The following is a 26,311-nucleotide window of genomic DNA, read 5'->3' as shown; positions in this document are numbered from 1 at the left end:
AACCTTAGAATCCGCTCTCTATTAAGGATTAAAAAAATGTATAGCTTTTAGAATATGGCAAGACATAAGTAAAACACACAAGTAAACCTCTACTCGTTTGGTATCTCCTTAATAGTACTAACCTACAGAATAATTGTATCATGTTTTTTATACTCCACACTGAACTGTGTAAACAATTTAAATCATAAACTAGTGGTGTAATAGAGTTTTTTTCTGCTCCCCCACAAGGAAGAGTTAATACATTTTTATAATTATGCTTTTTTTACTTTAAAAATGGACCTTTAAGAAAATACAACTTTTACTGAATAAAACAAGCCCTCATATGCCCATGTAAAAAATAAAATGTTATGTCTGTTAGGAGTTAAGCAAGAAAAAACTTAAAAAATGCTCTGTCCTGAAGCTCATTTTGTGGCTCTGTCCTTAAGGAATCTCTATTATAGCAAATCTTTCTTTAGCAGATTTTCAATGTGTACTGTAATTTGATCCATAAAATAATTGGGACAACATTGACATGTAGCACAGAGGCTTTAAAGCTAACCCTGTTTCTATTCTATGTGCCATTAGATTTTTTATTTCTTTTCCACTCTCTCATCCCTAAAAGGTAAAAAATAATATGGCCATGGCATTAATTTTCAGTAATTCCCTAACCATAGAACCACTGGGACCCCCCAGCAACTAGGAGTACAAGTATACAGTGAGTACAGTGCTCAGAAATACACAGCCGTCCCTTGAAATGTAATAATTTAATGGATTGGCCCTGCATGTACCTTATTTTTTGGACTATAAGACGCACCGGATTATAAAGCGCACCATCAATAAATGCCTGCTAAAACGTCTTGGTTCATATATAAAGCGCAGCAGATAAGGATGAATGACCAGCAGACCTGTGCACAGTTCAAGGCAGCTGTTGTCTGTAAGTACGGTTCATATATAAGGCGCACTGAACTATAAGGTGCACCTTTGATTTCTGAGAAAATCAAAGGATTTTTTGTGCGCCTTATAGTCCGAAAAATACGGTACATAATTTGCTTTTATTTTTATGATTTGATTTTTTTACCCCACTGACACTGTATATTTCCCTTTGCTTCCTCAAAGCAAGGGCAGATACACAGGACACAGTTCAGTATTTGAACTGTGTAAGGCTGCATTCACACACATGTATGGGGGACGTATATACGGCCGATATAGGTCCCCCATACACTTCTTTGGGCTCAAGGCATGGTACGGGAGCGGTACGGTGCAGCACACGTGCGGCACCGTACCGCTCCGTAGCCCGGGAAAAGATAGGACATGTCCTATCTTTTCCCATGTTACAGCGCCGTGGCCCATACATCCCTATGGAGAGGGGCGGGGGTGAGCGGTGCTCACCTCCTCCTCCTCTCCCTGCGCTGCCGTGTTCCCGCCGTGGTACGGTGCGGCGGGCACACGGCAGTGTGCATGTAGCCTAAGGCAGTGTACAGAGGCTGTATGGCTTCTTGTTACAAAATGATACAGACTGTATGCACTTCCATGTCTGCTTCATTGTATGTGGCCATTCTTCTTTTGATGTAATATAAGTTATCTAATTCATTTTCAGTATTAATTGTCGATTTCAAGATCTTTTTTTCTTACTTGCGATGCCAATGAAATATGTAATGTTAAAAAGGTGCCCCAGCTCATCAGTGTCTGAAATATAGGGCCTTATTTACTAAGGGGCCCGCAGATCGTACTTTCGTTGGCCTTTAGAAATTTTCGGGATTTGCTCCGCAGTGACAGCTATTTAGAAGGGGATTGTGTTGCACGACTTTCATGCGACAGAAATGGGGGGGCAGGCGGTTGGACAATCTGACTGATTCAGACTGAGCGCGGGATTTAACTTTAAAACTTTACATACACCAACAGATGCAGGAAATCGAGTGCACGATCTTTGTGAATCGCGCCGGAGTGTATGATCGTCGGACACTCCGTATTTCCGGAACTCCTTCGGCCGGGTAAGTAAATGTGCCCCATAATGTGACAAGGAACTGTTCTTCTATATTGCATAGCTTTTCATTATGAAATAACATTTATTTGCCAAAATTGGACTTTATGACAGAAATTTATCAATCTGTCTACACTAGAATTCAGGAGAAACTGTAACATTTATTGATGGTTTTAGACAATTTTTTAGGCAGTTTTCCGACTTGTCCGAAAAGAGGGACGGTCTAGCCCAGGGCCAGAAACTTCATTCTGCGCACCAGAAAATAACTAGATAACTAACTAGACTAACTAATAAGTGGTCTAAAGTAGGTCTCTCCCTATATATCTCTGTATAAAATTATAGGTGGAGGGCTAATGTACTTTACCTATAACTCTACCCTATCTGCTTTTACCATTAACATTACTGGCTCCACTAACTCTCAGAAGTATATAAAAGTATATCTGGCTCCCTGCCAGCAAACTGCGTTGACCCATGAGGATCTCCCAGTCCCTAGGATCATCACCTTCATCATCTCCTCTCTGCTCTGCTAGCTCTCTCCCTCCCTCCTGCAGACATGAGCTTACAGAGATTTTCTTGAATTTTGGGGTCAGCTAACAGCAACATGAGGGAGGGAGTGGGATTAAGAAGAAAGAAAGCTAGAAGAGAGGAGATAATGATGATGATTACAACCTTGTAACATACACCCTGTGACTAGATCCAGTTTGCTGGCAGGGAGCCAAGTATACTTTTATATACTTTTGAGCAGAAGCAGTATTGTTAGTGATAAAAGAAGATTCAGAATTAGTATTTAACAGCCCATGGGAACCTGTTTACAGGTTCCCTTAAATATCAATGTGAGGTTTTATGTTTCAAATACTATTTGTTCCTACTATTCTTATATTACATATATAAAGGAGGGCATTGAGGACTGAATTTACCCACCACTGGTATAGACTCTTCTCTGCCATACTCCTTCCTTGAGCTACAAGCCTGAGAACCCTAATGTATTATAATACATTATATATATGTTACAGAAACTTTCTTGTGTAGGACCCGCATCTACCATCAAAAGTCTTAGATGGAAAACCCCTTTAATCCCTCTAAATTTTATTTTTAAACAATTTAGTTATAATGTAACTATAAGTGTTATAGTTACTAACAATATTGTCAGGTTTTTCCTGGATCTATTTGCACATCTAATACATTTTTTTATGTTAGAAGGCAAAATATTCCTTGTACTTATAAATATATATTCCATGTCCTTACAAATATAAGATTGATTATTAGATTGTGTAGAATTGTGGATCATGTTACTGTGATATTTTAGACAAGTTACAATGAAATTGAATAATCAGGAAACATAATAAAATGATTCAGCACAGGTAGTGTAAGTAGTGGAATCTGGCCCCAACTGTAAATAATGGGGTATTATGTGTTTTTTAAAGTAAAAATGCCATTGCACCAGGAATAACTTGAGGTCATGCTCCATGGATATGTGAAATTTTTACAATTTACATAAATACACAGGGTCCCACAGAGGGTATAGACTTCCCCAGGAACTGTCACTAATCTAAGCTATGGCTCTTTTCTTCAGCTCCGATGTTCAGCTCTTTAGAGGACTATTTACTGGGCCTCATTTTCCCCACTGGTTAAACATTATTTTAGCATCATGTTTGTGTTTTTTAAAATGTTTAAGGAATATGTAATGACTCTTTAAAACTCTAAACAACCTATAGCAGTGGTGGCGAACCTTTGGCACAGGTGCCAGAGGTGGCACTCGGAGCACTCTCTGTGGACACCCAGGCCCAGGCCTCTGCATAGAGTTTCCAGACAGGACTCAAAACCAGTCCCTTGCCACCCAGGATGTGCTGTGACCAGTGCTGTTTTAAAGCTACACATAGTTAGCTGCCCAGGACTACAGGAGGAGCAAGGAGGTGCAGACAAGGCTTTGTTATTATTGGAGCTACTGATATGGACCCCACAATTATTCCTTTTCAGGGTACCCTGAAGTGAAGCTACAAAGATAATCTGGATTTCTCCTCTTTCTCTTAACTGTATTGGTGTCCTCAGGGCGCCAATACAATTAAAAGCCATTGCAAAACAGGTAGTAACATGTTACTGCGTAAATTGCCATGTTGGCATTTTGCATTTGAATAAGTGTGTGTGGTTGTAGTTTGGGCACTCGGTCTCTAAAAGGTTTGCCATCACTGACCTATAGTGTCTTCCTAGATGTAGCTACAGCATGTCCAATGTCTGGTAATACGATGGGAAGAGATGAGAGGAAGACAAATGTTCCTTATGGCAACAAATCATGAACTGAACTGGAAATGTACCCCATCACCTATCATTCATGTCTTTATGTATTATTGTCTATAATTATTTATATGTGGAAAAGAGCTTAAAGCATAAGCAATAAATACCATGCTTACAATGTAAGAACTTTAACTACTATACATTAAATATCCTTCTCTGGAATTTCTCATTTTTTAAGAATTTATTGCAACATTAATTATTTTACAGAACATCCCCTACTTTCCCACCACTATAACAGCACAAATACACAGGGGGTTTCACAGAAGAGATACAATTAACAAATACGTCAATACAAAAGGATTGGGGAAGACGTCCTTTCACAACTTTTGTGGATTAGTTATTTTGTATTGGAACATGTTTGCAGCCATTTGTGTACAACATAACGGGACAAAGAAGTGAAGGAAATATGGCAGAATGAAAGTGGAAGATGTGACATTTTAATAACAAGACAGGGTAGTATCAGACATAGTGACAGACACTTTGACCACTGTTGGTTTACCAGAGCTTTTGTCAATAGATTTCCTGATAAAATTCATGGGTATGGCTTCGTGGCCCACTAAACAGCCATACGAGGTTCCTGAGTCCCAGGCACTAGCTGTAATGGTAAGCTTGCTCATCATGAAATAGGTACTCCCGCTGGTTTCAGGCTTTGGTTCACTGGTATCATAGAGGTCTTTGGACATTGCCATACCATTTTCTGTCCAGCCCATGTAAATATTTATTGGATTAAAGCTGTAGGCAATACATATCAAAGAGTATAGTTCCTTCTGAGCCAACTCTTCCTCAGAGGGTGGAAAAACCAATACCTTAGGTTGGAACATCTTTGTTTCTGTGTATAGAAAATACAGAATATTAAGCCATATTAATGAGATGATTGTGACAGTATAACAATATTAACTAAATCTTTTTGGCATATTATAAAAGAGAAGCATTCGAATTGTGCTGGTGCTTCCACTCTAAGGTACAGAAGGGGAGCATGTGGTCAATAAAGGGTATTGTGTCTTAGGTCCAGATGCTGTACCCATATGGGTGCTGTATTGGGAGAAATTCTACTGCTACACAGGAGAAATAGAAAATGAGTACTGTTTTTTTAACCTGATAACCCCTTTAAAATATCAGATGGTCTCTAAACTATGGACATAGGTATTGTCCCCATTTCACTATATATTTCATTTAGCTTCTGTCTCTGAGACAAGATTAGTCAAGAAATCTAGCTAGAGTCCCATTTTATATATAAATATATATATAAAATGGGACTCAGAAACAAGATTAGACAAGACTTTTAGCTAGAGACAGAAGCTAAATGAAATCAGAGTAGTGGAAGCAGAAAACTATACAGGACTTTTACTTTCTTAAAATGGTTTTCTATCCAAATAATTAGTGGTGGCAACGGGCCCAAAATAGGTTGAAAACAATATATTGTAAATTCACTTCAGTGACCCCCCCCTTCCGCTGTCACTTCCCCAAATTCCACACTCCCCAGGTCCCTGCTGATCTTCACTTTCTGCTCCCTAGCAGGATGTCGCCAAGGATTGCCCCTTGTCATTTACCCCTCCCCCAATAGCTAGTAAATGTGATTGGTTATACTGGTATTTTCAGTTATATCAGGGAAAGTTAAAATTATCAACAATCTCTCACCTTTTTCTTTCTTAATCCTAGTAATGATCGGTGCTGGGAGACTATCGTGTTTGAACACACACGTAAATTCTGTTTGTTGCAGCCAGACCTGTGGGTCAACATAAAGGATACTGGACACACTGTACGTCCCATTTAACTGCAGAGTCGCATCTTCGGCTTGAACATTGAGATCACTAGGTTGTCCAGGAAAGCTCCATTCAAATGAAAAGCTTTCATCTATGTTTTTAAGGTCGGAGGCCACACATGAAATCCGAGCCATTTTATAGACATAGAGATCTTCAACAGAGGGCTGCACCATAAACACATTAATTCCCAAACAATTGAAGCCGTCTGTAAAAAAAAAACAAAAAACACATATATTTTAATAAAGGTGTATGGAGTTGTATAGTATAAAAATTATATTACAGAATTCTCTTTGTGAAGCATATTGATTGTTCCCAGCCCTTACCTATCTTTTAGTATATTTTTGATTAATTTATTTTATGCTGTTGGTCAATTTATGTATTATATGCCATTGTTTTGTATTATACATTCATTTATGGTTTTTTAAAGTATTTTCAATAAAATCTTTTTTTCTATTTTGCAACAAATTGTTGTTAGGCATATAGTATTGTTTTAATACAGTTTGGGTGTCACTCAGTGGCAACAATATGCAAAAAATGACACACTTCTGCCACGTGTTTGCCCATTTAGAATTACAAGTACTTTACTCGTATCCCGAGAAGGAGCATGAGATTACCAGCTTTTCAAGAAAAGAATATATTGTCATTTTCTGTCACAGGAAGTCATTTCTTTACACATCTATGTGAGGCCAACTGGTGGATGTTTTGTAAATCTTTAAATTGTTTAGTTGTGATATTGTTTGTTGTTTAGTTATAGGGATTCTACCGCCGGGATGAAGAAATGTATGCAAATGAGCCTGAGGGGCTCCAAGCTCAATAGTTGTTAATGGAGTTTGGACTCATTTGCATACAGTCTTTCATCCTGGTGGTAGAATCCCTTTGAATGTTCTCAAGAACATGTCTTCACGCTTTGAAATTAAGACATATTGGGGAGACAGCCAGCATACTGGAATAATTTACACCTGACATGCCTTGTGCCACATTTATTGAAGGTTTTAGAAAATTTTTAGGCAGTTTTCTGACTTGACGGAAAAGTGGGCATTGCCTCGGTAAAGCACCAGAAAATTCAGCCCGTGTGCTAGAAATTTCATAATTGTGGTGCAGCAAACTAGTCCAACTAATAGGATGAGCAAGTAGGACTCGCTAGTGTTATACTGCACCAGATTAATCATCCGGCATCAGACACTGTGATTTATCTGGTGCAGCAGAGAACTGTCTAGTTCTACTGTGTACTGCTCTAATGGCTGACACATTACTACATCTACTTTATTATACATTTAACCAAACAAAGACATCTAATTTACAATTATTTAGGAAAGGCAGCAAAACACTAAATTTTAGTTATGGCTCTTCTTTACCTGAACATTTCTTAATTGTGTCCTCCGCTGTTTTTCCCGTTTTGGTGTCTGTCACTTGACATCTCACACGAACACCATTGTTCCATTCAGACCGCCTAATGGTCACTGTGCTTTGCAAAGCATAAAAATGGCTCTCAGATTTTCCCAGTTCAATTTTGTCTTCTGGAAAACCCCTTTCCTGATCATTGATATACCATTTCAATGTGGCATCTTGGGTGGTTAGATTATACACATGGCAAGTGAGTTCGATTTCACCATTATTGCTTTCAGGGCAAGTTCCTTGCAAAAGATGGACGTTTGGTTCCTCTGGGTAAAAACAAGCTAAAGAATACAGGTAAGAAAAGTATTTTTAGTCACATAAACAATCTACTGAGTAGCAAGTAGATACACACTAAGGCCTAATGCACATAACCTTCGGTTAACTCGACGCCCTATTGACTTCCATTGGACATATTCGTGGTGCAGTACATGCACTATGCATTACTGTATTGGGAAAGTGCAGAGTGGCCAAAACACAAAAGATAGGGCACACCCTATTTCTTTTAGACTAGTTTAACACTGTCTCATCTATTTTAATATGTGACCTTTACTCACCTTTAGGGGTAGTTCTCAGAATGTTGTTTGAGTAATAGGTAACATTGCACTGATAGGCCTTACTCTTCCATTCACTATCACTGACAGTGATTTGACTAAAAAGACTATATGCTGGAGGTTCGCCATGTAGAGGGGTTGGGATGTCCTTTGCTCCAGATAATGTGTCCCCAATAGAGTTGCTCCATGTGACAGATACGGGTGGAGGGTAATAATCTTTTACCAGACATGCGAAAGTAGCGGAAGTGCTGCTGCCAACAACATTGGCAATCAGTGGAAAGACATGTGGGATAATGAGCTCCACTGCAAGAGAATTAATAATCATAAACTAATGCTGCAGAGTATACCATAGTAATATACAAAGAAAGGATTACTTTATTACTATAACTCTATATAGTAACTCAAAAATACACTGAAATGTTACACACAGATTGGCATATAAAAACATGTGGCTTATAAGTGAATTTCACACACATCATGTTACACAAAACTCCACTGTAATTCCCAATGGCCCTAAATGCATAACCACACCTTAAATGACCAGATTTTCCCCCATTAAAATTGTAGAACCCTTAGGGTATAAAATGTGCAGAGTCATATTTAGGGTATAAAATGTGCAGAGTCATATTTAGGGTATAAAATGAGCAGAGTCATATTTTGCCTGAAATGAGTCAAATTTAGGTATAACAAGCCTTGCACCTGTGTGACATCACATGAACAAATTTTTATCACCAGGAAGTAAACATGAAGCTATTGAATGACAGCAAGCAGAGATCTAGAAAACCATGAAGATTTGATAAAGAAAGTATTTTGGAAAAATGTAGAACTTATCAATTATTTGCTGAAAGTGGACAACTCCTTTAACAATTCATGTTCAGAATCTATAACTCTGTGCTTCACCTCGCTGAACAGGTGTACTTCACCACTGTAATCTCCTCACTCTTCACTTCCTTTTAGGGTGCAGCCACACATTCTGTTTTTCAGATGCAGTTTTTGAAACCATAAGCAGGTGTGGATCATAGTGGGTGAGGACTTATCATTAAGAAGTGCCACTCCTCCCTTTATTTTAACTCCACTCCTGATTTGGGCATCAAAAACTGCACTTGAAAAACTGAACGTGTGGACGCAACCTTAACTTCCAAAGTGTAGCCGCCTGTCGCATGCTTTGGGGCTGAGGACTTTGTCATTCATCAATACCCTTCACAAAAAACGTTCTAAGAAGTGATTAAAAAATGGTACATGCTTCAAAATTATATCACTAAAAAGAACACCACATCCCCCTAAAATTTTTCATTTTATAGCCTGTACAATGTGGCAATGCAGATCTGTCACATATGGGGTTATGACATACTCCAGAGAAATTGGTTATGAAACTTCATGAGGCATTTTGTAATTTAATCTATTGTGAATGTGTAATTACAATTTCTTAATTGCACCTCAATTTTCTTAAAACCACTGTGAAACACGTAAAGTGTAAATAAACTTCCTAGAAGCTGTTTTTTAGTAAGTTAAGGGATGCAGTTACTATAATGGCGTAGTTTATGCCTCTCAAAGTCACTTGGAAGATGTGTAGGTCCTACGAAACTGAAGACTTAGTGCTCTTCATGAAAATGTGAAAAATTGCACCTAACGTTCCAAATCTTAAAACATAACGACATAAAATGCACATTTTTGAAATGTTGGTCATCATGTTCCTTGAAGTACAAAGTGCGATAAAAAAAACAATTTCCAAATCTCTTGGACATTAGGCCCCTTCCACACTTGCGTTGCAGATCACGTCAGAGTTTGATCAGGGTGCGATCAGGGTTTGGTCAGTGAAAAACTGACATTTTGCATCAGAGTTCAATCAGTTTTCAGTCAGAGTTTGTTCAATGTCTCAGTTTTTCATGCACAATTTCAATGCGTGAAAAGGACTCAGGACTCAGAACGCACTGCACTTCCATTGGACTTCCATGTGTCTCAGAGTGCAATGCGTTTTTGATGCATCTCCATAGACTTATATGGTGCGTTTTTCACGCACGTGACTTGCAAAAGTAGAGCATGCTGAGATTTAAATGCGCGTTAAAAAAATGCGTGTGTGTGCGCGAAAAAAAATGCAAGTCTGAAAAAGCCTGTTGATTACAATGGGTCAGAGTGCAATGCAAGTTCTGCACATCAAAAGCATGCGCAGAACACATGCGTGAAAAACGCAAGTGTGGAAGGGGCCTTATAGTGACACATGGCAGATTCCAAAGATAGTGCCTGGTCAGGAAGATGAAAACTGGCTATAGCGGCAAGGGGATAAAGACAAATGTGTATCTAACAGGAAATCATTTTTATAATCTAAAGTGGCCATGGCTCCCCTTTCATTTAGTACTTCACCCTTTTCACGCTTTGCCTGACGCTCTGGACCTTATAAAGACTTTTACCTCCTTTGTACCCCATTCTTCCTCATAGATTGTAAGCTCTTGTGAACAGGGATCTCATCCCAATTGTTTCATCATATCATGTTATTAGTCTGTAATGTCTAGTTTTAATTGTATATCTTCCCAAGGATCTGCGGAACATGATGGAGCTATAGAAATTAAGATTTCTTATTATTATAACATACTGGCTATCTGCATCCATCACTAGAGGGAGCATGATAGTTCCCTTCATTTAGTTCTTACATATAAGTTCAGTGTATGATCCCTCTAGTGACAACTGCAGGTAGCTAGTATGCTCTCTTTTAAACCTACTCCATGTATACAGAAAGGAGATGTAGATCACCAGTAAAGCCAGAACTAGTTCATGATCAACATTTTTTTTAAATGAGTGGTTTAAAAAAAAATTAAGTGTATCTGATAGATTTTACATTATTTTGTTGATAATATGTATTAATTTATTTTTGCACATTAGTTTATTATACTATTTGATAATTATATTTAAAGTATCCTCAAAATTCAGGTTGGACATGGGTTTACAGTTTTTTGTTGATATTTCTACAATTAAACATTTTTTTTGGAGGCGGTAAAAGACCGCTCTGTCCATAGCATAGCAGTGCCCTGGCTCACTCAAGAGACCACTGTACTAAGGCAAACCCATGGGGATGGACATTTTGGATATCAACATTCTTGATCCCTTTACTCCTAAGGAAAGTAAGCTGCCAGCAGAGGTGCCTAGCTACCAGTCCTGGCTAAACAAGGTATCTAAAATGCATAGCCAGATTTACAGATTCTGTAAGTAGAATCTGCGGTTTTCAGGTCAGTCTACATCTTAATAAATAGAATAAATAACTGTGTTCCCAAACCGGTTCTGGACGATGCACAGTGTAAGGCATAATGGAAATATTTATAATGCCTTAGACACTAAGTATGAACATGCACCATGTGTGGCCCTTTCTAATAATATTTGGCAATTATTGACAAAGGATATCAATATATAAAACTATTTTTATCAATTGTGATTCTGTAGATACCAATCCACTAACCCGCCCATTAGCCTTAGCCCTAATATCTGTGCCCCACTCCAATACACTACAAACCCCTGAGCCCTCAATTAGCACATATTATGGTACCACATGTCTTAGACACCTCTGGGCTCCTACTCCCTTGGCTATCTCTTCTATAGTTTATAACAAAAACTCACGCTCCTCACCCTCTTCCCTCCATAGGTAGACAAGCGGCCGCCCAGCAAATCTGGCGAAATATAGGAAATGTCCTATATTTTTCTGCACTGCTGCCCGACCGGGAGCCATAGACTTCTATGGTGTACTGTACATAGCTCTTATTAGCTATGTAGAGAATGAAAGTTTGGGTGGCACACATCTGTTCTGAAGCAGATATTTAGGGCCAGATGTTTGCCTTACTGACTCATGATGCCCAGCAAGGTATTCTGTAAAGGTGAGACACAGGCAGAGGTGCATGGCTCATGCTATCTATATTTATTTATATTTGGCTAAACAATAATTTTAGTTAAAGCCCTGATGCATAATTGAAAATTTAGCTAAACCTGCCTCCTGACTTGTCCAAGGGTTGAATTTTATTATGCCTTTGGCATGCACTTTTGTGCATTACAGCTACCTAGTTCACTATTCATTGCTATAAATAATGTAGCTATACTTCATAATATTAAATATGACAAAATAGAAAAATTTCCAACTAGTTATAACTCTTGAGTTTGTCCAGTGAAATCAGTGCATGTGTTACCCATTTATGTCACATACCCTGTTTAGCGAAACTGAGTTATGCTTTAAATGTATTAAGTAGCTCAATTAGCCAAGCTTAGTAGCAAGATATTACAAAAAAATCTGAATTTTTATTACCAGAGGTTCAAATGATTGAAGAAAAGATGGCACAAATAGGCATCACTAAGTCTATAGCATCAGATAATACTAATTCCCAACACTAAGGCCAGCTGGACATGACAGGGAGAAACAACCTTGTGCCGTCTACTTTTGGAACAGTTGGTGCATGGCCGACTAAAAGAAATTCAATTTTAACAAACCCTGTTTCCAATCCGTTAAAGAGAAGAGCAAGTCCTAGTCAGAGCCACTTTTCACAGATCACTCATAGAATATAGTTCATTAGGTCCATGAAAAACAGATGCCAAAATCATGCAAATCGGCAGTGAAAATTGACAATACCATCCCTTATTCTCAGGTGATTTTTGCGAGATTTGTGTGCAGGTAGCCATGACCTAAAAGAGATTTGGCTGGAGCTGATCATATTAAGATGATTTATGCCCTCCAGCTATGGATTATATGCCAGCTATCTACTATATAAATTGGTCTAGTAGATACTATGAAGAGATGGATGTAATTCTCACCACTAAAGCAAAAACCATGGGGAGTGATCTTGTTGGTGCTAACAATCTACCATGAATCAACAAGCCTAAACAAGCTCATTATTAGTACCGTATATTCCGGCGTATAAGACGACCCCCCTACTTTCCTGTTTAAAATATAGAATTTAAGATATATTCGCCGTATAAGACTACCCCTTTTCCAACGCATACAAAACACCGGTAAAAATTAAAAAAAAAAAACAGATTTGAATTTAACATGGTCCTTTTTTTAATGTAAATTCTTATGACATGCAGGTATACAGCAGGAAAACTGTCGCTCATAAACATAAGGCATACAACAACAACATTACCATTACAGCACAGCCCCCAGTAGTATACAGCACAGCCCCCAGTAGTATACAGCACAGCCCCCAGTAGTATACAGCACTGCCCCCAGTAGTATACAGCACTGCCCCGAGTAGTATACAGCACTGCCCCCAGTAGTATACAGCACAGCCCCCAGTAGTATACAGCACAGCCCCCAGTAGTATACAGCACAGCCCCCAGTAGTATACAGCACAGCCCCCAGTAGTATACAGCACAGCCCCCAGTAGTATACAGCACTGCCCCCAGTAGTATACAGCACTGCCCCCAGTAGTATACAGCACAGCCCCCAGTAGTATACAGCACTGCCCCCAGTAGTATACAGCACTGCCCCCAGTAGTATACAGCACTGCCCCCAGTAGTATACAGCACAGCCCCCAGTAGTATACAGCACAGCCCCCAGTAGTATACAGCACTGCCCCCAGTAGTATACAGCACTGCCCCCAGTAATATCCAGCCAGCCCAGCATTAATAGAAAATAATAAACTTATATACTCACCCTCCGATGGCCCCGACCTGCTCCCCCGAAGTCCGCGTGGGTCCTCTTCTGCCTTCGGTGCCTGTCTTCACTAACTTCGTGCCGGGCGCCGACATTGTTCTCCCCTGGACGGCGCCTAGTATGACGCGCCGCTGCTGACGTCATACTAGGCGCCGCCCCGGGGAAAAGCATGACGGCGCCCAGCAGAAGAGAGAAGACTGCGCGGAAGACGATCCGCGAGGACATCGTGGCCAACGGAGGGTGAGTATGCACCCGATGTCTTTTTGAGGCTGCCGGCAGCCATCGCTCTGCAAACACCCGCGATCGGTGCTAGCACCGATCGCGGGTGTTACCGGTAAGCCTTTGCTGCAATATGCAGCAAAGACTTACCGGCTATGGAGAGGGCTCAGCCCGTGAGCCCTCTCCATGCACCGGGACCCGCCGTATAAGACGATTACCGGCGTATAAGACGACCCCAGAGAAGACAGAAGATTTTTCTGTCTTCAAAAGTCGTCTTATACGCCGGTATATACGGTATACATTCTATAGATTAACAACCCAAACCCATAAACTATCTATTACTTACTGGATAGCTAGTATATAGGTAACAGACTTATTTCAATGCCTCTTTTTCTCACCATTAAAGCTAAACAAACCCATGGGCAACATTTTGGCCTGTGCTTATAATTTATATTCAATAGCTCTTTTACTAATGCTTCCAAGGTAGCTATAGTAGTTAACTACTGCCCAACTACTATGTTATTACTAGAAAAGATCTAATGTATATCAATATAGTCCTGAACCTTAATGGGGTTGTCCCAACTTGGAAGTTTACAGGATAGGGTATAACTTACAAATTAGTGAAGGTCAGATAGGTGGGCCCCACACTAATCACAAGTGGATCCCATTCTACGTCCAAAGATTGACGAGCACAGAGCTCCGGTTGGTCCGACTGCACCACCCATTAGTGAGAAAGGGATCCCCACTCTTCTAATTTTTGAAGTTGCCACTGATGATCAGTGGGGGTTCCAGCAGTCAGATCCTCACCGAAAGCTTTAGAAATTGGGACAACCTCTTTACCACCCAATTTAAAGTAATTTTAATTCCTAAGCTCACCATCTAGCTTTTGCTTAACAGTTAGCTACTAAAATAATTGGAAAAGGTCTACTAGATACAAGGAAGAGATAGTTTTAATCCTGTCAATTAAAACAAAAACTAAAGATTTTTCCTATGACAACCATTTATTTTCAATATATCAGTTACCCAAGCTCACCAGCTAGCTTTGCCAACTGGTTAGCTAATATATAGTTACTAGCATAGATTCAATAAATACTAGGAATTCATGGTTCTTTTTCTAAACAATAAAGCTAAAACCACAGGCATAGATCTTGCACTGCACTACATGCCAGGTAACTCCTACAGGTCCAGTAAATATCAGTAATTGAATTCCTTTCTTTTAACCACTATAGCTAAAACCCTAGGCAGAGATTTGGCATGTGCTATTTATATTCACAAGATCAATTATTAATGCTTACTTGTTAGTTGCTACTTACTAGGTATATACTTGAGTATAAGCCAAGTTTTTCAGCACAAGATTTGTGCTGAAAAACCCTAACTTGGCTTATACTCGAGCCTATAAAAATGAACACTGTACTCACCTTTCCGACGCCCCCCGTAGGTCCTCTTCTTGCTTACGATGCTCCGGTACCTCTTCAGGTCCTTTGGGTCCTCTTTGGGTCCCCTCGCAATGCCAGTGGCTCAAAAACAATGACGTCAGAAAGAGGCTGACTCCATTATGTGTGCCAGCCGAGCAAAGACCCGAAGAGTGCTGAAGAAGACTGAAGGACCCAAAGAGGATCCGGAGGACCGGAAGAGGATTCGGAGCAAGGAGAGGACCTACGGGGGTGGGGAGGGATGTCGGAAAGGTGAGTACAGTGTAAATTTTTTTTTTTTCCTACAGGGGGGCTGGCAGGCTATATACTTTGGGGCTGACAGGCTATGTACTACAGGGGGCTGGCAGGCTATATACTACAGGGGCTCGCTGGCTTTATACTACAGGGGCTGGCAGGCTATATACTACAGGGGCTGGCAGGCTAGATACTACAGGGGCTGGCAGGCTATATGCTACAGGGGCTGGTAGGCTATAAACTAGAGGGGCTGGCAGGCTATAAACTAGAGGGGCTGGCAGGCTATATACTAGATGGGCTGGTAGGCAATATACTATGGGGGCTGGCAGGCTATATACTACAGGGCTGGCAGGCTATATACTACAGGGGCTGGTAGGCTATAAACTAGAGGGGCTGGCAGGCTATATACTAGACGGGCTGGTAGGCAATATACTACAGGGGCTGGCAGGCTATATACTGGGGGGGGGCTGTGACCAATGCATTTCCCACCCTCGGCTTTTACTGGAGTCAATAGGTTTCCCAGGTTTTTGTGTTAAAAGTAGGTACCTGGGAAAAATTTGTTAAAGCCATGGGCAGAAATCTGGCATATGCTAAAAATTTAATAGATCAATTGTGAATGCTTACAAGCTTTCTAAACTGTACTTGCTAGCAGCATATTACCAATAAATACTAGGTAAAGATGGCAAGCTACTATGGGCTCATATCTGGACTGTGCTAACTATCCTGGCTAGCTACATTATTATTATCCTAATGAGAGGGAATTTCTAGGTGCTCCAGCTAGCTTACCCATCCTGGCTAGGTACATTATTATTATCATAATGAGAGGGAATTTCTAGGCGCTCCAGCTAGCTAACCCATCCTGGCTAATTACATTATTATTATCATAATGAGAGGGAATTTCTAGGTGCTCCAGCTAGCTTACCCATCCTGGCTAACTACATTATTATTATCATAATGAGAGGGAATTTCTAGGTGCTCCAGCTAGCTTACCCATCCTGGCTAGCTACATTATTATTATCATAATGAGAAGGAATTTCTAGGTGCTCCAGCTAGCTAACCCATCCTGGCTAGCTACATTATTATTATCATAATGAGAAGGAATTTCTAGGTGCTCCAGCTAGCTAACCCATCCTGGCCAATTACATTATTATTATCATAATAAGAGGGAATTTCTAGGTGCTCCAGCTAGCTTACCCATCCTGGCTAATTACATTATTATTATCATAATAAGAGGGAATTTCTAGGTGCTCCAGCTAGCTTAACCATCCTGGCTAATTACATTATTATTATCATAATAAGAGGGAATTTCTAGGTGCTCCAGCTAGCTAACCCATCCTGGCTAATTACATTATTATTATCATAATAAGAGGGAATTTCTAGGTGCTCCAGCTAGCTAACCCATCCTGGCTAGCTACATTATTATTATCATAATGAGAGGGAATTTCTAGGTGCTCCAGCTAGCTAACCCATCCTGGCTAATTACATTATTATTATTATAATAATGAGAGGGAATTTCTAGGCGCTCCAGCTAACTTACCCATTCTGGCTATCTACATTATTATCATAATGAGAGGGAATTTCTAGGCGCTCCAGCTAGCTAACCCATCCTGGCTAGCCTCTTTATTATTATTATCATAATGAGAGGGAATTTCTAGGTGCTCCAGCTAGCTAACCCGTCCTGGCTAATTACATTATTATTATCATAATGAGAGGGAATTTCTAGGTGCTCCAGCTAGCTTACCCATCCTGGCTAATTACATTATTATTATCATAATGAGAGGAAATTTCTAGGTGCTCCAGCTAGCTTACCCATCCTGGCTAGCTACATTATTATTATCATAATGAGAGGGAATTTCTAGGTGCTCCAGCTAGCTAACCCATCCTGGCTAATTACATTATTATTATCATAATGAGAGGGAATTTCTAGGCGCTCCAGCTAGCTAACCCATCCTGGCTAATAACATTATTATTATCATAATGAGAGGGAATTCCTAGGTGCTCCAGCTAGCTAACCCATCCTGGCTAATTACATTATTATTATCATAATGAGAGGGAATTTCTAGGTGCTCCAGCTAGCTAACCCATCCTGGCTAGCTACATTATTATTATCATAATGAGAAGGAATTTCTAGGTGCTCCAGCTAGCTAACCCATCCTGGCTAATTACATTATTATTATCATAATAAGAGGGAATTTCTAGGTGCTCCAGCTAGCTTACCCATCCTGGCTAATTACATTATTATTATCATAATAAGAGGGAATTTCTAGGTGCTCCAGCTAGCTTAACCATCCTGGCTAATTACATTATTATTATCATAATAAGAGGGAATTTCTAGGTGCTCCAGCTAGCTAACCCATCCTGGCTAATTACATTATTATTATCATAATGAGAGGGAATTTCTAAGTGCTCCAGCTAGCTAACCCATCCTGGCTAGGTACATTATTATTATCATAATGAGAGGGAATTTCTAGGTGCTCCAGCTAGCTAACCCATCCTGGCTAATTACATTATTATTATCATAATAAGAGGGAATTTCTAGGTGCTCCAGCTAGCTAACCCGTCCTGGCTAGCTACATTATTATTATCATAATGAGAGGGAATTTCTAGGTGCTCCAGCTAGCTTACCCATTCTGGCTAGCTACATTATTATCATAATGAGAGGGAATTTCTAGGCGCTCCAGCTAGCTAACCCATCCTGGCTAGCTACATTATTATTATTATCATAATGAGAGGGAATTTCTAGGTGCTCCAGCTAGCTAACCCATCCTGGCTAGCTACATTATTATTATCATAATGAGAAGGAATTTCTAGGTGCTCCAGCTAGCTAACCCATCCTGGCTAGCTACATTATTATTATCATAATGAGAGGGAATTTCTAGGCGCTCCAGCTAGCTAACCCATCCTGTCTAATTACATTATTATTATCATAATAAGAGGGAATTTCTAGGTGCTCCAGCTAGCTAACCCATCCTGGCTAGCTACATTATTATTATCATAATGAGAGGGAATTTCTAGGCGCTCCAGCTAGCTTACCCATCCTGGCTAGCTACATTATTATTATCATAATGAGAGGGAATTTCTAGGTGCTCCAGCTAGCTAACCCATCCTGGCTAGCTACATTATTATTATCATAATGAGAGGGAATTTCTAGGCGCTCCAGCTAGATTACCCATCCTGGCTAGGTACATTATTATTATCATAATAAGAGGGAATTTCTAGGTGCTCCAGCTAGCTTACCCATCCTGGCTAATTACATTATTATTATCATAATAAGAGGGAATTTCTAGGTGCTCCAGCTAGCTTACCCATCCTGGCTAGCTACATTATTATTATCATAATGAGAGGGAATTTCTAGGTGCTCCAGCTAACTTACCCATCATGGCTAGCTCCATTATTATTATCATAATGAGAGGGAATTTCTAGGCGCTCCAGCTAGCTAACCCATCCTGGCTAGCTACATTATTATTATCATAATGAGAGGGAATTTCTAGGTGCTCCAGCTAACTTACCCATCATGGCTAGCTCCATTATTATTATCATAATGAGAGGGAATTTCTAGGCGCTCCAGCTAGCTTACCCATCCTGACTAGCTACATTATTATATCATAATGAGAGGGAATTTTTAGGCTCTCCAGCTAGCTATTGCTTGCCATCTAGCCACTGTATGGTCCACTGGAAGATGTCTAGTGGATACTAGGAAGAGAGAGTTTTAATCCTCACCACTAAGCCTAAAACCTTTTGCAGAGATTTTAAATGAATTACCCAAGGTAGATAATATGGACTGACCTAGTATGAAGTTACCATCATGGTTAGGGTACCCTATACTTTACACAAACATTAATTTCACACAGATTTGCTAGCTACTATATGGGTAGATAGAGGTCAAAAAGATTCTAGGACTTAATGGCCCTATTGCTCACCACAAAAGGCATGGGCAGCAAATGGGCCTGTGCTAACTATTAATTTTCAATAGATCAATTGTCAAAGCTTTCCAGCTCCCCAAGCCCTACTGGATAGCTGCTACAGTACTGTATATGAATACTAGCATATACCAAAATAATAGGTTGAAAGGCCTGTGCTAACCATTTATATGCAATTGATAAGAAAGCTTATCAGCTAGCTATGACATACTAACTAGCTTCTATATCATTACCATTTTAATATTAGAGTATGAATCTGAAGTATGGTTTTATTTCCCACTACTTGAACAATGGACCAAATCTTGGCTGTGCTAGTTATTTAAGATTTTACCAGTTTTATATTGGAAGAAATTCTGATCTCAATAATTAATTAAAACAAGGCTCCAAACTTGACTTCCCAGTACATTGTGTGAAACTAGCCTATGACATTTTTTACTGCACACACCTACCATTATTTTGGTTACATTCTGCATAGAGCCATACTATAACATATGGAAGTGCACAGAGACTTCCCAGTACAGTCATTTGACTCTGGTTTTCAAGGAAGAAATTGATGGAGCTATGTACGAAATCATTGAGCTGTGAAATTATTCCTAACTACACATTGCCTACAATAGCTACAGCTTACATATTTCTAGAGCTTGCACTAATCTTTGCAGTAAATGATCATCAAATCTTTACATTTGAGTTTGATCAAAAGATACTAGCAATTCACAGATCCATATTAAGTAGTAGCACATTAACTTTATAGTATAGGAGTCTCATTCAGGCCAATGCAATTATTTTACCAGTTGTCATACGCTAAAACTCTAGATTCTAGAAACTCTAGCTCTGAAGATTCAGAGCTCTAACTATATACACTATAGTCATAAATTATAACAGTATTGTACTTTTACTATTCTACTTCTACTATTACTATTACATTCTATTAATTTATCAGTAATGCATGCTTTATTGCAATATAGGGATATACTTACTAAATGTGTAGCTGTATAGTACTTACCTAAACTTAAAGCATCACTTTCAGAATATTCAACCAGTAGCATCGTACTGCTGTCAATTAAAATACCAAAAATATGAATATCTGCTGAAAAAAATATCCTGTTTTGATTAAATCATTTTGACCCTTACGTTTAATATTTAGGGAAATTCTCACCTCTACTTTGTAGAATGGACATTGTTTTCCAGTGTATGGTTTCAGTCATGTTGCCATCAGTCTTTGCTGTAAATAGCCAATATCTGTTCAGTAGAAGATACCTTGTTGTGTGTTGCCTTCTTCTGAAGATCTTTTGGAAATCTGGGGGGCAATGATGCCTACATGGTTGACTATGTGCTTGGCATAGATCTGAGTCTATTTTTGGGAATCAGAGGGGATGTTGTATAGCACCTGTAGCCTGTTATTCATCTTACTAATTTGTAGGCCTGTGGTTTATGTGGTGCTCCACATGTCTAGTCTGGGTATCTGCTAACTGCTCCTGATATGTCCCTACCAAAATAAAACATGACCACTTCCTTATTTCTGTCTCCTCTGTTCATCAATTTCACAACTTATGCCAAGTCTGGCAGAATACTGTATTGATACATTCTGCTTATGCTTCTTTAAGATAAAATCTTTACTTTGTCATGATACCCATTCAGCACCTGTATAGAGGACTGGAAGTATAAAGTATTCTACAATTTGGTATGGGTCATCATCATGGTGGTATTTATAATAGCTAAAAAATTATTATAGCTTATTTAAACTGAAAGCTATACTTCTATAGCACTGACGAATTCAGTGAGTACAGGCTATCTCCATCAGTGCCACAGACGCATGCACAATTGGCTGTTCTGTTCATTTGGGGTACAACATGGGCACAATAGACTCCCATTCTCATGATATTGTGGGGATCCCATCACTAAGACCCGCACCAATCAACTGTGGATAGGAGTTGACTCGTTTTCACTGTAGAAGCCCTTTAAGGTCTCTGCCGGATTTTAGCTTCTATAACTTCTGATGCTTCTTTAAATTTCTGTATCCCCTTAAAAGTCCACAGGAATAGGGCATAACTACAGGGGTAGCAGCCATATCACCTGCTTTAGGGCCCGTAGAGTCAAGAGGTCCTGGCATCTGACATGACACACCAAAGAATGTAGGATGTATTTTATTATTATATACATATTATACTGAATATTGTACACTATAACATGTATGTAACCCTGCACATCTTCCACAGTACACAGCTAAGCTCTAATCTGTGTGCTCTATATAAATAAAGAATTATTATTTATCATGTCATCTCTGCTTCCTGACATCTACTTCCCTACTGGGACAGTACTGTATAGGTGTTGTGGGGAATTGCTCTGGTAGTTGACAGGTAGCAGTGCAGGAAGCAGTGACACACGCAGGTTTAAAAGTCCAACTTAAGTGTTTATTCACACTTGCAAAACAGAACACAAATTCAGCCTTGGCTTAGCCACATGCAAAAACATTATAAAAGTAATTCCTGCCCGGCTAGGCGCTGTCTAATACATTTGGAGGACCCTAGCTATCCGGGTACCAGGCTGCCTGGCACACGCTCTTGGCCAGCAGTAAGACAGGAGACCCTCAGTTACCTTTGCTGTGACAATGCAATCTCGCTTTCAGCTCTCCAGGTAGGGCCTCCCCTACTGCTTCTGGCCTGCAGACTAAATCAGACCCTAACGAGGCCTGTGACCTGCACCTGTGGGCTATACAAAAGCCCAGGACCGAAGCCCGGGTGGAGTAGGAGTCCCACTACCAGCCTACCCCTACTCCATAATAAGCAGGCCCAGTACGGGCATTACAAATGTGTCTGTGTTAGCTAGGCCAACACAGACAAAACAGACTATTCCTGCTAATCATGTCTGCATTAACCCCTGGGTTACTGCAGACAAACCCAGGGCTTTTACCACCAGCATTTCATCTGCCTGTAAGACAGATAGCGGTTTTCCCACACAACACCTCTCACTTTCTCACAGTGTATAAATGTATATATTTGTGCATAAATGTGTGAGTATCATTGTGGGTGTATAAATGTGTGAGTAAACAAATAGGTATAATTTTTGAGGGGAAACGGGGGCCCCATTCAGAAGTCTGCTATAGGGTACTGTCTCTCCTAGTGACGCCCCTGAGCAGGAGCTCCCTCCTTACAACATAAAGATGCCGTGGAAAGTGCACTTATGAGGAGTAGGTTTTGTCCTAAAAATAGGATATGCAATCTCATTTTATGTACCAACCTTCTGTATAGTACAGTATGCAATGTCTTGGAAAAGTTTAGATACACAATATTCAGTTTATAAAAAAGATGTCTATGCGCAATCTCATTACAGTGTAAAAATACTTGAATGGCAGCAGAGATTTTTTTTGATGATCCTTTTTCAAATAATGGTCTAAAACATTATATTCCAGAAACATACTTAGATTATGGTGCAATGTCTAGGGTACAAATCATAATTTATCTGTTTGCAATTCTTGTGTGAAAAAAACTTTTTGTGACTGTAACATATGCAATGCATCAAGGTATAACAATAGCCAATAGCATATGCATATTGTGGGCCTTTAAGTCAAGTTTTTGCCTTGCATACTACTACAAATAGGAAAATTGTAAATGTTAATATATTAAAATTTCCCTTCATGAAACCAAGACAACGGAGAAGAAAGCATAAGGTAATGTGAAATAAAGTTTTATACTGAAATGATTCAGAATGCTGTCAATGTGTTTACACCTCCGTTTCGTCCAACCCACAAATGTACTATATGTTGTGGGTTCATTAGGAACCGCGATCAAGTACCTCAAGAAACTCTATCGCGATGTAGCGATGTTATGAGGAGGTGGTAGGATATCTTACCTATAGGACTGCATTGGCTGTCATGCTCCCTAGGATCGGTGTGGGTATCTCCACTGTCGAACTCTGCGGCCCCGGATTGGGTCCCTGAGCTGTGACATGTGGAGTATCCCATCGATCGTCTAGGGGAGTGTCTGGTGACGTCAAGCACCCTGGGACCCGCCCCCCCCTCCCTCCTTCTAGTGGGCGGTGCTTAATCTTTAAATAGCCCGGGACGCCGGCATCACGCGCGGCCAAACAAATGCCGGCGTATGTCACCATACTAGCGTGACCGATCCCACTGTACTTTAAGTTAGCTAGCAAGCTGACATCAATGCTGAAGGCTAGTTAAGGCAGATGTAGGATAGGGGATCACCATCGTAATAGCCCTCTGATGAACCGCTACTTCAATATACATAGCGGGGAAACGCGTCAGGCATCCATTGACGTATGGTCACAATAGGTGCAGACCCTCGCGTGTGAACTGATCCAAGTGCTAAGCACGGGGGTCTAGCACCACTTGTATTGCAGTTGAATGACCTCCGACACTCATTATGACACTGGCTAATGGGTTAGATGCTGTGTAACCGTACAATACAGCTCGACCATTTGCACACAGTAATGTGTTGGAGGCTACACTACAATAATTGTATGTTTGTCTTGTTCATGTGATAGAATTGTAGGCAGCTCCACTTATAATTTTAAATTGCCCTAATAAAATGTATTACTTTTAATGTCCTTTTGAGATAGTTGTCAATTTAGGTAGTTGGGACATAAACCATCTTTATTTATTAATTATTGTTGTAATTTACCTTTAAAAAATCCCTGTGAGGTATGGCAGGTTTTCTTTCGAACAAAGTCAACACAGATTGTTGGTTGGACGATGTAAAAGAGGTGTTTTCGGAGGGGGACTTACCGGTACAGAGTCTAACCATTAGTATCACATCGGCCTTTAGGAATCTCACTAAGACTTATAAGAACCAAATTAGGTCATTCTGGGAAGCCCAAACTCTGGAAACATATCTTCAGCACAAAATAGTACCTAGAGGGCTGAGGATTGGGTTATTTCCGGCGCAAGGATTAGATCTCCTGCCTTTATGGTAAAATGGGAGAAGGAATCCATTGAGTCGTCTCTGAGGTTGATGGGGTTGTTATTAGAAGAGGAAAAAACTCTCCTATCAGAAAATACAAAACTCCTGAATGAGGGCATAGAGAATATTAAGAGATTCTCCAACCACCCTGACTTCACCAAAAAGGAATCGATATTACAACAAACAGTGGAAAGATTTATTGCGCATATTAAAGAAAGAAAGCACTTTCAGTTCCGTAGGGACACCCTTGATTTTAAAGAGGGAAGGATCCTAGAATTTCTGGGCTCCGCTCAGGGAGGGACGGAAACGGGTCAATCTTCCTCTGAATACGATCAATCTGACTCTGAGGGTTCACAATCTCGGGACCCAAAGGAGAAGAGAAAACAACAGTCAAAAAGTCCCAAAGCACCTAGGGGTAGAGGAACTAGAAGTGGAAGAGGTGGTAGGGGGAATAAAAACCCTCCAGGAGTGACCTCAGAGAGGGAAGGTTTTTTATCCCAGGGTCCTCAAATTACGGAATACCTCTTACGAGGAAAAAAGGACCAGCAAAAAACCTAGGATACAGGACTGTAGCCGGAAACCCGGACATCCCAACCACAGATATGCATATTATAAATCTATCCAAAAGGGAACTATCACATTCTGAGGAAAGGGTTCTGATGAAGGGACTGTCATTTGTCCCAGTTCCTAGATATGATGCATTCGAATGGGTTAAAGATATTAACCTGTTCTGTCGTCGTTTGAAATGGAAAAAGTTTTTCAAACTTCATGACAAAAAGAGATGCGAGGAACTGGGATTGGATGAAACGGATATACCAGACTTTGACAATCTGACAGCCCTGTTGCAAGAAGCTGAAAGAACCCCGGGTGAGGGTCCCTTTACTGAACATAAACCCAAATCGATAAAATCAGCCCCTGTAGGAGACTGTTCACCCATTGATGTATTTTTGGAAGTGGTCACTTACCAACTCAAAAATATGACCAATCCATCACCCCCTCGATACAATCTCACGAGGGACGAACAAGAGGCGCTTATTCAGCTCAAAAATGATTCAGCAATTGTGATCAAGCCATCAGATAAAGGGGGGAATGTGGTCGTGCTGGATAGAGATCAATATGTGGACATGTGTATGAAGATCCTGAGTGACCAACATTGCTATAGAAAGCTGTCAGCCAACCCGACAGATGTGTTTAGACAGGAACTCACATCCATCCTAAATCAGGCACTGAGAGAAAGACTCATATCAAAGAATGAGTTTGATTTCATGTGCTCACGTAAATCCAGCACGGCCACCTTCTACTCCCTCCCCAAGGTACATAAGGGGACTTCTCCCCTAAAAGGGAGACCGATTGTCTCAGGCATTAACAGCCTGACACAAAATGCTAGTATGTACCTTGACACAGTGCTGCGTCCGTTTGTGGTATCCCTTCCTTCTTATGTAAGGGATACTATGGATGTCCTCAGGAGAATCGAGGACCTCACACTTCCATCTGGATCATTTTTGGCTAGTCTGGACGTGGAAGCCCTCTATAGCTCTATTCCCCATCAGAAGGGATGTAATGCTATACATGACTTTCTGAAAACTAGAGGACTACACTTTAAGGCCCACAATGAGTTCGTCATGAGACTTCTTGACTTTGTACTGACGAGGAATTATTTCCTCTTTGAAGGGAAATTCTTCCACCAGCTCAGGGGGGTTGCAATGGGGAGCCCATGTGCTCCCACATTTGCAAACCTCTACCTGGGCTGGTGGGAGAGAGAAGTTGTCTTCCAGGAGGAGATGGACAGGTGGACCTCGGCCGTAATTTTATGGCTGAGGTTCATTGATGATGTCCTTATTTTATGGAGTGGGTCGGTGGATCTCTTTGTTGAGTTTGTGGCCCATTTGAATATAAACGATCTGGGTCTTTTCTTTACATATGAAATTAACCCCAAAGAGATAGCATTCCTGGACATCAAGATTCTGCTTAAAGACTCTGGGAATCTGGAGACCCAACTATT

General features: G+C 40.2%; 1 gene segment (V, D, J or C); it reads right to left on the bottom strand.

Annotated features, from left to right (window-relative positions):
- Positions 1–4,414: 4,414 nt before the first annotated feature.
- Positions 4,415–26,311, bottom strand: part of LOC140118392 (immunoglobulin heavy constant mu-like) — a 35,316-nt gene continuing 13,419 nt past the window's right edge. Inside the window, 6 exon segments of the C gene segment in view lie at positions 4,415–5,081; positions 5,891–6,220; positions 7,371–7,691; positions 7,965–8,264; positions 20,397–20,477; positions 20,550–20,615. Of these exon segments, the coding sequence occupies positions 4,690–5,081; positions 5,891–6,220; positions 7,371–7,691; positions 7,965–8,264; positions 20,397–20,477; positions 20,550–20,615 (1,490 nt within the window).

Source organism: Engystomops pustulosus, chromosome 1, assembly GCF_040894005.1.
Source record: "Engystomops pustulosus chromosome 1, aEngPut4.maternal, whole genome shotgun sequence".
Classification (NCBI taxonomy): domain Eukaryota; kingdom Metazoa; phylum Chordata; class Amphibia; order Anura; family Leptodactylidae; genus Engystomops; species Engystomops pustulosus.
The sequence above is the reverse complement of the archived record's forward strand: the minus strand, read 5'-3'. Positions and strand labels throughout refer to the sequence as shown.